The 14445-nt window shown below is 40.3% G+C and overlaps 1 protein-coding gene across 7 annotated transcripts in view; it reads right to left on the minus strand.

Moving 5' to 3' along the window:
* Positions 1–14445, minus strand: part of CCDC191 (coiled-coil domain containing 191) — an 88046-nt gene that overhangs the window by 27466 nt on the left and 46135 nt on the right. For 4 of the 7 annotated variants that reach the window (XM_043474896.1, XM_043474900.1, XM_043474899.1 and 1 more), the window contains 4 exons: positions 10652–11097; positions 9774–9880; positions 7688–7770; positions 5544–5645 (listed from right to left, as the gene is read on the minus strand). In XM_043474896.1, the coding sequence (XP_043330831.1) occupies positions 5544–5645; positions 7688–7770; positions 9774–9880; positions 10652–11097 (738 nt within the window). The remainder of the gene's footprint in view (positions 1–5543; positions 5646–7687; positions 7771–9773; positions 9881–10651; positions 11098–14445) is intronic. The other 3 variants (XM_043474901.1, XM_043474903.1, XM_043474897.1) reach the window with 3 other exon arrangements.

Raw genomic sequence — 14445 nt, forward strand, 5'->3', positions numbered from 1 at the left:
ATGCTCGGTCATCTCTCCAATGGACTCTGAACTCTGTGTTTAGTGTCTATGGAAACGACAACAGAAGGATAAGACCCCCTCCGGACTGGGGAATCTTGAAGATCGTATCCAGGTTACTCATCGCCTAAGAGAACATATACACTAATCATCCCTTCCTCCAGACAGGCCATAAATTTCTCTGTACCTGTCGGAGTGTAACCTTGTGCTTATTGATTATTGGCTAATTGTTCAACTGTCTGAGCACACAGCACATGAGTGATGGGGTTATTGGGATTGTATTTACCCTTCCTTAGTTTATGTAAGTCTCAAGGAATTTAGGGTGGTGGGTTTGGACATGTACACACGGGGTATAAAAGATTTTCACAAATGCTGGTTGGGGTCCTTGGCTAAGAGGAGACTTTGCCTTGGGCTCGCCGGTGTAATAAACTGCACTCCACTATCTGCATTGTCCTTCTGAGTGAGTTTGTTTCCCAGAATGTGTGGCTACAACATGAGAACCCTATGAACAGTATGAAAAGGCCAAAAGATAGGACACTGAAAGATGAACTCCCCAGGTTGGTAGGTGCCCAATATGCTACTGGAGATCAGTGGAGAAATAACTTCAGAAAGAATGAAGGGACAGAGCCAAAGTAAAAACAACACCCAGTTGTGGATGTGACTGATGATGGAAGTAAAGTCTGATGCTCTAAAGAGCAATACTGCAAAGGAACCTGAAATGTTAGGTCCATGAATCAAGGCAAAGTGGAAGTGGTCATACGGGAGATGGCAAGAGTGAACATAGACATTTTAGGAATCTGCAAACAAAAATGGACTGGAATGGGTGAATTTAACTCATATGGCCACTATATCTACTACTGTGGGAAAGAATCCCTTAGAAGAAATGGAGTAGCCATCATAGTCAACAAAAGAGTCTCAAAAGCAGTACTTGGATGCAATCTCAAAAACGACAAAATGATCTCTGTTCGTTTCTAAGGCAAACCCTACCCATCACAGTAATCCAAGTCTATGCCCCAACCAGTAATGCTGAAGAAGCTGAACAGTTCTGTGAAGACCTACAAGACCTTCTAGAACTAACACCCAAAACACATGTCCTTTTCATCTTAGAGGACTAGAATGCAAAAATAGGAAGTCAAGAAATAACTGGAGTAATGGGCAAATTTGGCCTTGGAGTACAGAATGAAGCAGGGCAAAGGCTAACAGAGTTTTGCCAAGAGAACGCACTGTCATAGCAAACACCCTCTTCCAACAACACAAGAGGAGACTCTACAAATGGACATCACCAGATGATCAATACTGAAATCAGACAGATTATATTCTTTGCAGCCAAAGATGAAGAAGCTCTACACAGTCAGAAAAAACAAGACTGGGAGCTGACTGTGGCTCAGATCATGAACTCCTTATTGCCAAATTCAGATTTAAATTGAAGAAAGCAGGGAAAACCACTAGACCATTCAGGTATGACCTAAATCAAATCCCTTATGATTATACAGTGGAAGTGACAGACAGATTCAAGGGATTAGAGAGGGATTAGATCTGTTAGACAGAGTGCCTGAAGAACTATGGATGGAGGTTCGTGACATTGTACAAGAGACAGGGATCAAGACCATCCCCATGGAAAAGAAATGCAAAAAGGCAAAATGGTTGTCTGAGGAGGCCTTACAAATAGCTGTGAAAAGAAGAGAAGTGAAAGGCAAAGGATAAAAGGAAAGATATGCCATTTGAATGCAGAGTTCCAGAGAATAGCAAGGAGAGATAAAAAAGCCTCCCTCAGTGATCAATGCAAAGAAATAGAGGAAAACAATAGGATGGGAAAGACTAGAGATCTCTTCAAGAAAATTAGAAACACAAAGGGAACATTTCATGCAAAGATGGGTACAATAAAGGACAGAAATGGTATGAACCTAACAGAAGCAGAAGATATTAAGAAGAGGTGGCAGGAATACACAGAAGAACTATACAAAAAAGATCTTCACAACACAGATAATCACAATGGTGTGATCACTCACCTAGAGCCAGATATCCTGGAATGCTGGAAAACTCAGGAGTGGCCACAGGACTGGAAAAGTTCAGTTTTCATTCCAATCCCAAAGAAAGGCAATGCCAAAGAATGCTCAAACTACCGCACAACTGTACTCATCTCACACGCTAGTAACGTAATGCTCAAAATTCTCCAAGCCAGGTTTCAGCAGTACATGAACCATGAACTTCCAGATGTTTAGCTGGATTTAGAAAAGGAGAGGAACCAGAGATCAAATTGCCAACATCCACTGGATCATAGAAAAAGCAAGAGAGTTCCAGAAAAACATCTACTTCTACTTTATTGACTATGCCAAAGCCTTTGACTATGTGGATCACAACAAACTGTGGAAAATTCTGAAAGAGATGGGAATACCAGACCACCTGACCTGCCTCCTGAGAAATCTGTATGCAGGTCAAAAAGCAACAGAACTGGATATGGAACAACAGACTGGTTCCAAATTGGGAAACGAGTTCATCAAGGCTGTATATTGTCATCCTGCTTTGTTAACTGATATGAAGAACACATCATGAGAAACGATGGGCTGGATGAAGCACAAACTGCTGGAAGCACAAGAAATATCAATGACCTCAGATATGCAGATAACACCACACTTATGGCAGAAAGTGAAGAAGAACTAAAGACCCTCTTGATCAAAGTGAAAGAGGAGAGTGAAAAAGTTGGCTTAAAACTCAACATTCAGAAAACTAAGATCCTGGCATCTGGTCCCACTCACTTCATGGCAAATAGATGGGGAAACAATGGGAACAGTGGCTGACTTTATTTTTTTGGGCTCCAAAATCACTGCAGATGGTGACTGCAGCCATGAAAAGACACTTGCTCCTTGGAAGAAAAGTTATGACCACCCTAGACGGCATATTAAAAAGCAGAGACATTGCTTTGCCAACAAAGGTCCATATAGTCAAAGCTCTGGTTTTTCCAGTGGTCATGTATGGATATGAGAGTTGGACTATAAAAAAAGCTGAGTGCCGAGGAATTGATGCTTTTGAACTGTGGTCTTGGAGAAGACTCTTGAGAGTCCCTTGGACAGCAAGGAACTCCACCAGACTTTCACAGGGAAGATCAAGGGAGAGTTCAGATAAAGTCCCCATCATGGGTCTAGCTGGGGCAGAGGAACAGCAACTTCTGGAAAATCTGCCCAGACTCTTCTTCTGGCCTTCATCTGCAAGCAGCACCACCTGAAGGCATTAGGCTGAGGCTGCTGCCACTGGGGGAGGGGAACTCTGACCAGAATAACCTCCTTATCTCATTTAAGTGTAGAAGGAACCTCACAAAGCGAAGTGCTATAAGATCACAGACAGAGACAGTGCAGACTGAAAGAAGGGAGCACAGGGGCAAGGAAAATCTCTGACCCTAGAGTAAGAGCCAAAATTCTTCTGAATGGCCAATACTGTGCACTCCAAAGAGTGAGATTCATCACAACATTAGAGAATGCTCCACTCATCCTCAGCACACCACTGTGCTAGCAAACCTCATAATGACAGTGGAGTACAACTGGAGGACTGCCAAGAGACAGGTTTCCTCAGGGAACCACACAAAGGGAAGACCTAGAGCCAAAAGAGGGGACAAAAAAATAGTCACTAGAAAAAACTGAAGTCTATGGTGCTCATAGCAACAACAAACTTCAAACGTAGACTGACTCCTGGCTAGATTAACACAAATCTCCACACTAAAGGCCCATTTACCTCAGTTTCCATTGCCCTGTACATGTCTGGCTTTCAACAACAACAAAAAATAAAGACATTAAAAAATAAGAAATTAACACAGTCTGAAAAGATAAAGCCATCATCAGAACAAAACCCACATATCACAAAGATGTTGGAACTATCAGAGAGGGAATTTTAAATAACTTATTATAAGCTCTAAGGCTAGGACTAGTATACTTATAAGAAGAGACACCAGAGAACTTACATACTGTCACTCTCCCCTTCTGTGTACATGCGCCAAGGAAAGGACATGGGACGATACACTGAGAAGGTGGTCTTCTGCTGCCAGGAAGAGAGCTCTCATCAGAAACCAACCATGCTAGCACCCTGATCTTCAACATCCAGCCTCCTAGACTGTGAGAAAATTAAGTTTTCTCATGTAAGCCACCTGCTCTGTGGTGTTTTGTCATGGCAGTCCGACCATCCTTAGGTTTACTGAATGCCTTCTTCACTATCGTGATTTCCACACAGCATTGCTTCTGATCACGGAACTCACTTGACAGCAAAAGAAGTGGAGCAATGGACCCATACACATGGAATTTACTGGTCTTACCACCACCCTGAAGCAGCTTGCTCGCCAGAATGGTGTTATGACTTTTGGAAGACCAAGTTGCAACACCAGTTAGGTGGCAGTACCTTGCAGGCCTAGGGTAAGGATCTCCAGAAGGCTGTCTATACTCTGAATCAGCATCCAATATATGGTACTGTTTCTCCAGGAAGCTAGGGGTAGAAGTGGGAGTGGCACCATTCACTAGGAAAATTTCTGGCTTCCTTTTCTTACAAATAAATGTTCTGTTGGCCTAGAGATCTTGGTTCCAAATGGGGGAATGCTTCCATAAGGAGATACACAATGATTCCACTGAACTGAAAACAATGCCACCTAGGCCTTGTGGGTTCCTCAAGCCTCTGAATCAAAAGGTAAATAAGGAAGTGCTGGCTGGGGTGACTGACCCTGGTCACTAAGGGGGAATTGGTACTACTCCTCAATGGAGGTGAAGAAGAATATGACTGGAATACAGGAGAACCCTTAGGGTATCTTTTAGTATTATCATGCCCTGTGATAAAGTGAAAGGAAAACTACAACCCAATCCATGCCGGACTACTAACAGGCCAAACCCTTCCAGAATGAAGGTTCAGGTCACCCCATAACTAGCAGAGATGCTCACTGAAGACAAAGGGGTAGTGGCTAGTGGAAGAAGGTAACTATAAATACCAACTACATCCACTTGACTGGTTACAGAAATGAAGATTGGAATTGTCATAAGTATTCCCTTCTTATTTTGCTGTGAGTATGTTTGTGCGTATATGTATCTTGTTCTATTTCCACTCTTATTCTCTAATCATGTAACAAAAGATGTACTGACTTTGTGTCATGGTATTTCAGTACTGTTAATTTTATATTATAGCATTTAAGTTAGGGGATAGAAAGGAGAAGGATAAACATCATTCAAGGACTTTACTTCCTCTTCTGGGAAAGGGGTTAATTCATTTTCAGTTGCATGCAGGATAGAACTTTCTGGCCAACCCAATACTTTGAAGGAAATATACTCAGAATCCATAAAGGGGATCTCACCTAACCCTGGTTAGAAAGGAGGGTGGGGCAAGGCAGGAAAGGCTAACTGGGTTGAGTTAAGATCTGAGGAGTGAGCAGGTTGTTATTAAGTAAGGTAGAAAAGAGGGTGGAGGTGAGAGAAGAGTGTTCTAGACAGAAATTCTGGGGAGGGAAGGTGCATAGGACTATAGGATCACACACAGCAGGCTTCATGGGATAGGTGGCTGACCAAACAGAAACTACTAACCATTTTCTTCAGTCTCTTCTCTTCTCTTTTTTTCTCAAGCTGAGCCTCCTTTTCTTCTGCCTCCCTCTTCTGACGCTCCTCCTCTTGGGCCTTTAACTGGGCCTGATCAAGATTAGAATTTGTAAAAATCAGACCCTCAATTTGCACAGAAATAAGATTGTTTATGTTGAGGAAAGTCACTATCTACCAAAGTGCTCACCCAGTCTCTGGAAGAAGCCTGCACTATGTATTAAAAGTAGAAAACCCAAGTAACAGGTGGTCAGTTGTATAACTTAACTGTTTCTCCAAAGGGATTCTCTTCTACTTGGGAAGATGAGGCTGAACATGAATGAGACCATTAACTTTTCATCATAAAATGATTACTCTTTAGTTCTTATTTCATTTATGAAATACTAAGTCCAAACTATACACAGTATAAGAAAAAATTTTCTTCCATTTCACCAAAACAAACAAAACTGTTAGAACTATTTATTTTTTCTTGCATGCTCAGTCGCTTTAGTTGTGTCCGAACCTTTGTGACCCTATGGACTGTAGCCTGCCAGGCTCCTCTGTCCATGGAATTCTCCAGGCAATAATACTGGAGTGGATTGCCATTCCCTTCTCCAGGGAATCTTCCCGACCCAGGGATTCAACCTGGGTTGCCTGCATCGCAGGCGGATTCTTTACTGCTGAGCCACCAGGGAAGCCCCTACAAAATTTCCTTTTGGCAGTCCAGATCAAGACTTTGGAAGGTTAAGAATTTCCCACCTTTAAACTATAAGCAAGGTGAAAAGACAGCCTTCAGAATGGGAGAAAATAATAGCAAACAAAGCAACTGACAAAGAATTAATCTAAAAATATACAAGCAGCTCCTGCAGCTCAATTCCAGAAAAATAAACAACCCAATCAAAAAATGGGCCAAAGAACTAAACAAACATTTCTCCAAAGAAGACATACAGATGGCTAACAAACACATGAAAAGATGCTCAACATCACTCATTATCAGAGAAATGCAAATCAAAACCACAATGAGGTACCATCTCAGGCCAGTCAGAATGGCTGCTATCAAAAAGTCTATAAACAATAAATGCTGGAGAGGGGGTGGAGAAAAAGGAACCCTCTTACACTGTTGGTGGGAATGCAAACTAGTACAGTCACTATGGAGAACAATGTGGAGATTCCTTAAAAAACTGGAAATAGAACCTCCATACAACCTAGCAATCCCACTGCTGGGCATACACATTGAGGAAACCAGAATTGAGAGACACGTGTACCCCAATGTTCATCACAGCACTGTGTACAATAGCCAGGGCATGGAAGCAACCTAGATGTCCACTGGCAGACGAATGGATAAGAAAGCTGTGGTACATATACACAATGGAATATTACTCAGCTATTAAAAAGAATGCATTTGAATCCGTTCTAATGAGATGGATGAAACTGCAGTATATTATACAGAGTGAAGTAAGTCAGAAAGAAAAACACCAATACAGTATACTAACACATATATATGGAATTTAGAAAGATGCTAACGATGACCCTATATCCGAGACAGCAAAAGAGACACAGATGTAAAGAAAAGTCTTTTTGACTCTGTGGGATGATTTGAGAGGGTAGCGTTGAAACATGTTATTATCATATGTGAAGTGAATCGCCGGTCCAGGATCAATGCATGAGACAGAGTGCTCAGGGCTGGTGCACTGGGATGACCCTGGGGGATGGGATGGGGAGGGAGGTGGGAGGGGTGTTCTGGATGGGGAACACACGTGTGCCCATGGCTGATTCATGTTGATGTATGGCAAAAACCACTATAATACTGTAAAGTAATTAGCCTCCAATTAAAAAAAAAAATTACCCACCTTTGTAAACTTATCAGGTTGAACATTCACCCGTTACACATCAGTCTTGGTTATGTGTAAATCTCCTAATTTGCTAGCTCTATCAACTTTCAAAACATTTCATTGTTGCTATACTAATGATGCTGATGCTCCTTCTCTTCATTTTCCTGAAACTATTACAGAGTTCAGGCCAGGAGGCAAAAAGCCATATCCAAAGTTGGTGTTATGCTACTGTCTTAGTGGCCTTAAACAACCTAGGTTTCAGTTTTTAATGAAGGCCTATACAGATCCTTTTTCTTGCCTCAGTTTGCATTCTTGATTTATTACCAATTTCTCCTCTTCTTGTTTTTTCTTCTTCTCTGCCAAGATCCGCCTACGTTCAGCTCGCTGAACTGCTCTCTCTTCCATGGCTAGAAAACAGTAAGAGTTCCAAAAAATATAAGGAACACTGGAAAAGAAATGTCTCCATTTTATGGTAAAATTTAGTGTTAAAGTTTTCTTTTCTATGTTTCACAATGCCAAATATATATATATATACACACACACACACACACATATATGTGTATATATATGTGCATAAAATTTATATAAAAATACAATTACAGAAATTGTAATTATACAGCATGTATAGGTATATACACACACACACACACATCCTACAGGTTAAGGACTGACAATCCCATCCTTGGCCATGATGAACAATTTTCAGATTATGTTTTTGTTCACATTTCTATTAGAATTGTTCACTGGTTGAAATAAGATAATGTGTCTTGAAGAAACTTTTAGTACGTGAAATCCAGAAACAATTTGGCAATTCCTTTAATGAATGTCAAAAACTTTAATTACATCTAACAAATATTTTGAGAACAGAATCACTCCTCAAATACCATTGAATTTGCTACTTTCTCCTAGGTTACTATGTATGTCTGTATATGTGACAACAACAACAAACAAACTGAGGTTTGGGGTCATGATGACCACATTTTAAACTAGTTTTAGGGCCGGGATATCCAGATGGGCAGGAAATGGAATTGTACTAGGCATCTGAAGAACTGGCATCTGAACGAATTTAAGTGTCAGACTCCTGTTCTTGACAGTTTATTAAATATCGATCCAAAAGAAGCAAATGTGCAAGATGGCCTGATAATGTGACTCTGTCACCAGCTGAGGTTTCATGCAGAGGGGCGTGGGTGGGAGGAGTATCAAGTTCTGCTCACCTAACTCAGCCAATGGTTACTTTAGGTTCCTTGTGCTGTGTTACAGAGAAGAAAATTGAAGTCCAAGTTTCAAGAATTAAAAAAAAAACCCAGCAGGCTATTTCTTATAAAGTGTTGGCTTTGCTGGAAAAAGAATAGTGTGGCACACAGATGGCAGGAATGAGACTGTCTTTAAGGAGGCAGAAATAAGATTAGAGGATTAAAGTGAGAGCCCCAAGAGGCAGAGCCTGTGGTAATATGCCCTTTTTTCATCTTTTCTAGAGCTAGTCATTAAAGATTACCTGAAAATAGCCAGGTGTTCCAAAACATGCTAACTCTTTGATCAAATAATAATTTCTTAAAAATAATCAAACCAAACTGGGCACTTCCTGATCATCCTTAATGATGGACAAAGAGATCATAAACTGCTAACTTGGCAGAGAGTCAATGCACAGATGGCTGATTTTTTTCATTAACAGGAAGGGACTGCAGGTACAGTGTACTTCTGGTGACATCACTTCCTGTCAGGGCAGCAATCCTACCACAGGTAAAAAGTCAGATTTACAAGCCACAATAAAATTGTCAAAGTGCCTACCACTTCACACAAACATATGTTCAGTGCATGACTAAGGACAGAGTAAAAACAACTAGCAGTTTCACTAGGTGAGTTCTAAGGAATGCTTCTCTTTTCATAGTATGGTTTGGTTTAAATAATGATTCCTATGCACATCAAAAATGCTATTAAAATGTCTGGTTTATAGATTTCATTCTAGAAGCCTGTCATCAAGGCACAGTTCATTATAAAATGATGTAATAACTTGATGTAGATTACTATAAACTGATCTGTATTTTAATGTTAAAAAGTACAATGACAGGTGACCTTGAGTGTTTATTCTTAGAAGCTACTCAGAATTTCTTTGTGAACTGTCCCATTTTAAACACACAATCCAAATCTCAAATTACAAAAAAAATGATTAAACCTTTCAGCAATGTTTTGTTTTTGTACTGGCCAGGAGGACCAGAAAGTTTGGCAGGACGGGTAGGGAAAAAGTCATGGTCTTCTCTGGTGTATCTACTTGTCACGTATCTACCCATCTTAGACTTTGACCAGGTTCTGCTAAGTCTCAAAACCCAACAGTTGCCAGGATTCAGTCCCAACATATCCTACTCCAGGAGGAAAGATAACCATAACCCAGGTCCCACCGAGATAGCCCTGCCTTTCAGTATGGGATGGGGCGCCATCAACTGCCTTGGATTCCTTCTGGGTCCAGAAAGAGAATTTCGGGAGTCACTACCTTCAGTCCCAAGGGAAGCAACAGGTGAACTGGGGGGAAAAAAAAGGGAAAAGAATTCAGACCAATCACTAATTTCAGAACTCAAAGTCTTTTACAAACTTTAATTAATCCTTACTCTCTGAAATAACTATGTATTATTATACCCATTCAATAAATTGGCATAATGAGGCATGGAAAGGTTGAGTGATTGGCCTGAGTCTATGATGTGAGTCAGGTGCTCTGACTCCCAACCCAGTGCTTCAGATCAATACATACTGCCCACTTCTTACCCTACCATTTATCACATATACTGAGTATGTCACAAGCATGTCTAAAACCATTTTAAAGAGCTTTTGAGAAATTTGGACTATTATTCTAGGTTCAAAGATGTTTATCTCTAACAACTACAGACTTAAGCTAGGTAAATAGCCATCCCTTAGGGCTGCTCCATTTAGACCTGATATTGTCTGACCTGGCTTCTCAGCCCTAAACATAATCAGGAATCCAGAAATCGAGTTAGAGCAAGTAAGCATTTTCCTCTTTTACTGGTAGAGTGACAGAGCTCCTCAGACAAAGGCAGCTACAATACAGTTGCTAACTGTATACAACTGGATCCTTAAAGGCAGCCATTTGCCTTAAATACCTTTTGGTACCTCTCACATACCAATCACAACGTATGGGGCCTCTCTGCTTTGCACATGCACAATAAGCAATTATGGAGTCTGGATGCTGGGTAAAATTCAGGAGCCTTCTGACTACAAAGTAAAAAAAAAAAACAAAAAACAAAGACTCCAGAGAGTGTTCCAACACAATGAACATACTTTGGAAGCACCTGACAGACTCCTTCCCATTCATCTTCTCCCGGGTTTGACAGCTGGCAGCTCTGTGGGTGTGGAAGCCCTGCTGCCCGCTGAGCCTCTGCCAGCCGCTGGTTTTCCTTCAGCTCCAGAATTGTTTTCTGCTGTTTCTGAAGTTTCTTCTTCTGCTTTTCAATCAGCTGCTGCTGGAAGATATGGCGGTTGCAGAAATGACTCATGCAAACAGGTTCTGCTTTCCGGCTGCTGGTTCTGAACTTCTTTTTGTTACCAGGCTGTTGGGAGGGCTCATCACCTGGGCCCTTGTGTGGCTTACTGTCAGACGTATCTGGAGGGGCCTTTTGGAGGGGAACCTGCAAGATGCTCTTTGTTGGTCTTCCTAGGTAGTAGCTGGGCAGACAACCACTACTCCCCGAGGGAGGCTTTTCCCACAAAGCAGGGACAGCAGCCACCTGAGAGATAAGGAATATGTTGTATCTCATCCATTTAAAGGACTGTGCTGATGAGCTCTATCTCCCCCCAGTCAGCGCCGCTCTGTTCAATGGCACAACTGCCCTGACCCCAGTCGCGGCTGCTATGGGCTTCTGCCCGGCTATCTCAGTCTTAGCCTTGTGAGTCACTCTTAGAATGTGCACTGCTGCTCACCACAGAACCTGGTGGGACAGTGGGTACAATCACAGAAACTATTGCCATGGCCAGGATATTTGTGATCAGAAAAATATGCTCTTAGAAATATCTAATTTAGATAGTTCATTTAGAAATTGGGCATGATTACTCCAGATATACACCCCAGGAATTTAATCTGCATGAATTGACCCTGAATTTTGCAGGGAATGGGCTTCCCTGGTGGCTCAGATGGTAAAGAATCTGCCTGCAATGCAGGAGATCCAGGTTCGATTCCTGGGTTGGGAAGATCCCCTGGAGAAGGGAACAGCTACCCACTTCAGTATTCTTGCCTGGAGAATTCCATGGACAGAGGAGCCTGGTGGGCTGCAGTCCATGGAGTCGCAAATAATCAGACCCGACTGAGCAACCAACACTTTCACTTTACAAGAAATTGAAAATATTATGGCAAAGTACATATTCTTTCTCAAGAATGCTTGACAACTAAAGAAAAACTTTACAAGTCAATAATAGCTCTTTAATAATAACAGCTCTTTAATAATAACAGCTCTTTAATGACAGTTCTTCCAATGTCTCTCTTGCCACTAATAAATTAATCACAGGGTATTTATCTATTTCAGGATCAAGGCCTGGATTAAACCATACTGTCTCCAGCTATTCCAAAGAATTTATTTGGGGGAAGTGTTTGCAAGTCCACTGGGCAAATACCTACATTATATAAGACTAATGCTACCTAATATTTTGTATTAGCATAAGGCTTAATAGTTTTTAAGGCTTTATCACATAAATCTCATTTAACAGATTAAGGTGTTGTACTCAATTATAAATTCTATACAGATGGGAAAGAAACAAACTCATTAATCAGAAAAAGTTATGCTGGTTAAAATAATGTCACAGTTAAAATGTTTCTTCTAGAATAGTTTGATTCCATGGTCTAAGGTCTGATCAGTTTTTGATTCTGTCATCCACAGTGGTGTTAGGAGAAAAATACTATAAACTATCTTGTATCATAGAAGCTTCTAGCTCCATCAGGGTGCCATACTTGGGAACTCATAGATAATTTTCATGATGATGGAAGTATTTTCCACAGACGTAGCGAAAGCGAAAGATGTAATATATGGAAACTCTGAAATGTTAAAATACTTTAAAAAATAGCCTTCTATTTCAGAAATGTCAGTGGACCTTTATTCATGAGAACACCTGCTTAAGCAATTTAGTGTCAAGCAGGGTATGTGTTTTAGGTCCTTTTAAACTTTGTGGTAATGATGCATTATTAACCCAGCAAGACTATAAAAGCCTTGAGTACAGCAACAAGATTTCTTTTGGATCATGGTAACTTTTAAGGTGAAAATAAGAGAATGAAAGAAAATCTTAATGGTACAGATTATACCATTGTACCATTAAACAGGACTTTTCTGTTTCTCTAATTGAGCCCAATTGTACATATGTCCCTCTGACGGTATAATTACTGAGCATCTAAGTATAGATTTTATATATTCATTTGTTCATGTTACACTGTATACTCTGGGCAAGATCAGAATTTATCTAGTAATCTATAGAGTCTATTACAGCCTTTTATTTTCATTTGTTCTACTTTTTACAACTTCATCTTTTATTGATAAAATCTTTTATCTTGACTTCAGAGATCTGAAGACTTTTTTCTTGAGTCTAAATTATATACACATGTAGCAATTTTTCTGCAGGTAACAAAGGACTTTCTGCTGACTTCTTCCATTTGAAGATAACAGTGGAACTTCGTGATGTAAAAGGCTTCACATAGCTATTTATATAGAAGATTCTCTTGGGTCTCAATGGAAACAAGATTATCTAACTAACATCAAGGCTAAGCTGCCTAGGGGAAGGGACCAAAATGTTACATAAATCCAAAAAAGCACCCTCATGACCCTCCTCTGCAGAGAGAGACTAAGCTTAAGTTAAAACCCGCCTACTTGCTGGCAGTAATCACAATAAAAAGCAAGGCTGGGGATCATGCAGTGCTCAATTTAACTTCACACGTTTGACTTTAGTACTCAACAGCATTATGTAGAAGGGTGCAGGGGCCAGGTTGGAGGTGAGGGGGCAGAGGTCCTTTTCCGAAAGTCTTTTCAAACATCCAAATGCAATTAAGAAAGAAAAAACTGAGAGGATTGACTTTATAAAAACTTATACTTAGAGGATGAACTTATGGTTCATCAGGGAGGAAGGGTTGAGGGAGGGATATATTGAGAGTTTGAGATTAACAAATACACACTGCTATATTTAAATAGATAACCAACAAGGACCTACTGTATAGAACATGGAACTCGGCTCAATATCTTGTAAAACCTAATGGGAAAAGAATTTGAAAAAAGAATAGATACATGTATATGTTTAACTGAATCACTTTGCTGTACACCTGAAAATAACACAATATTGTTAATCAATGATACTCCAATATAAAATAAAAATTAAAAAAAAATGAGTTCAACAGTTTACCCGACAGATTAATTATTGTATACTTAGAACATAGAATTTAAAATAAATGTACAACCAGAAAAAATATGCAAATATGACAGACTAATTAAAAAGTAAAATGATATTTAACTGTATACAGTACCAAACTCCACAAATAAATCAAGACAAATAACAAAATGAAAAAAATTGCAAAATAAATGATAATAAAAGCATCAGTAGTCTTAAAAACATAGAGTTCCTATAAATAACAAAAAGATACATAATCAAGGACAAAAATGGACAAAATGTATGATGAGACAAATCACTATTAACTTTTCTATACTCATTTTCTGGAGAAGGCAATGGCACCCCACTCCAGTGCTCTGGCCTGGAAAATCCCATGGACAGAGGAGCCTGGTAGGCTGCAGTCCATAGGGTCGCTAACAGTCGGACATGACTGAGCGACTTCACTTTCACTTTTCACTTTCATACATTGGAGAAGGAAATGGCAACCCACTCCAGTGTTCTTGCCTGGAGAATCCCAGGGGGGGCGGAGCCTGGTGGGCTGCCGTCTATGGGGTCGCACAGAGTCGGACACGACTGAAGCGACTTAGCAGCAGCAGCAGCAGCAGCATACTCATTATCAGATACATATATATAAATGGTCAATATAAAAAATGCTTAACCTCACTAGTAATAAAAAATGTAAATGTTGAAGCAACAGTAACATGAAAAATATTTTA

Source organism: Cervus canadensis, chromosome 7 (genome assembly GCF_019320065.1).
Source record: "Cervus canadensis isolate Bull #8, Minnesota chromosome 7, ASM1932006v1, whole genome shotgun sequence".
NCBI lineage: Eukaryota > Metazoa > Chordata > Mammalia > Artiodactyla > Cervidae > Cervus > Cervus canadensis.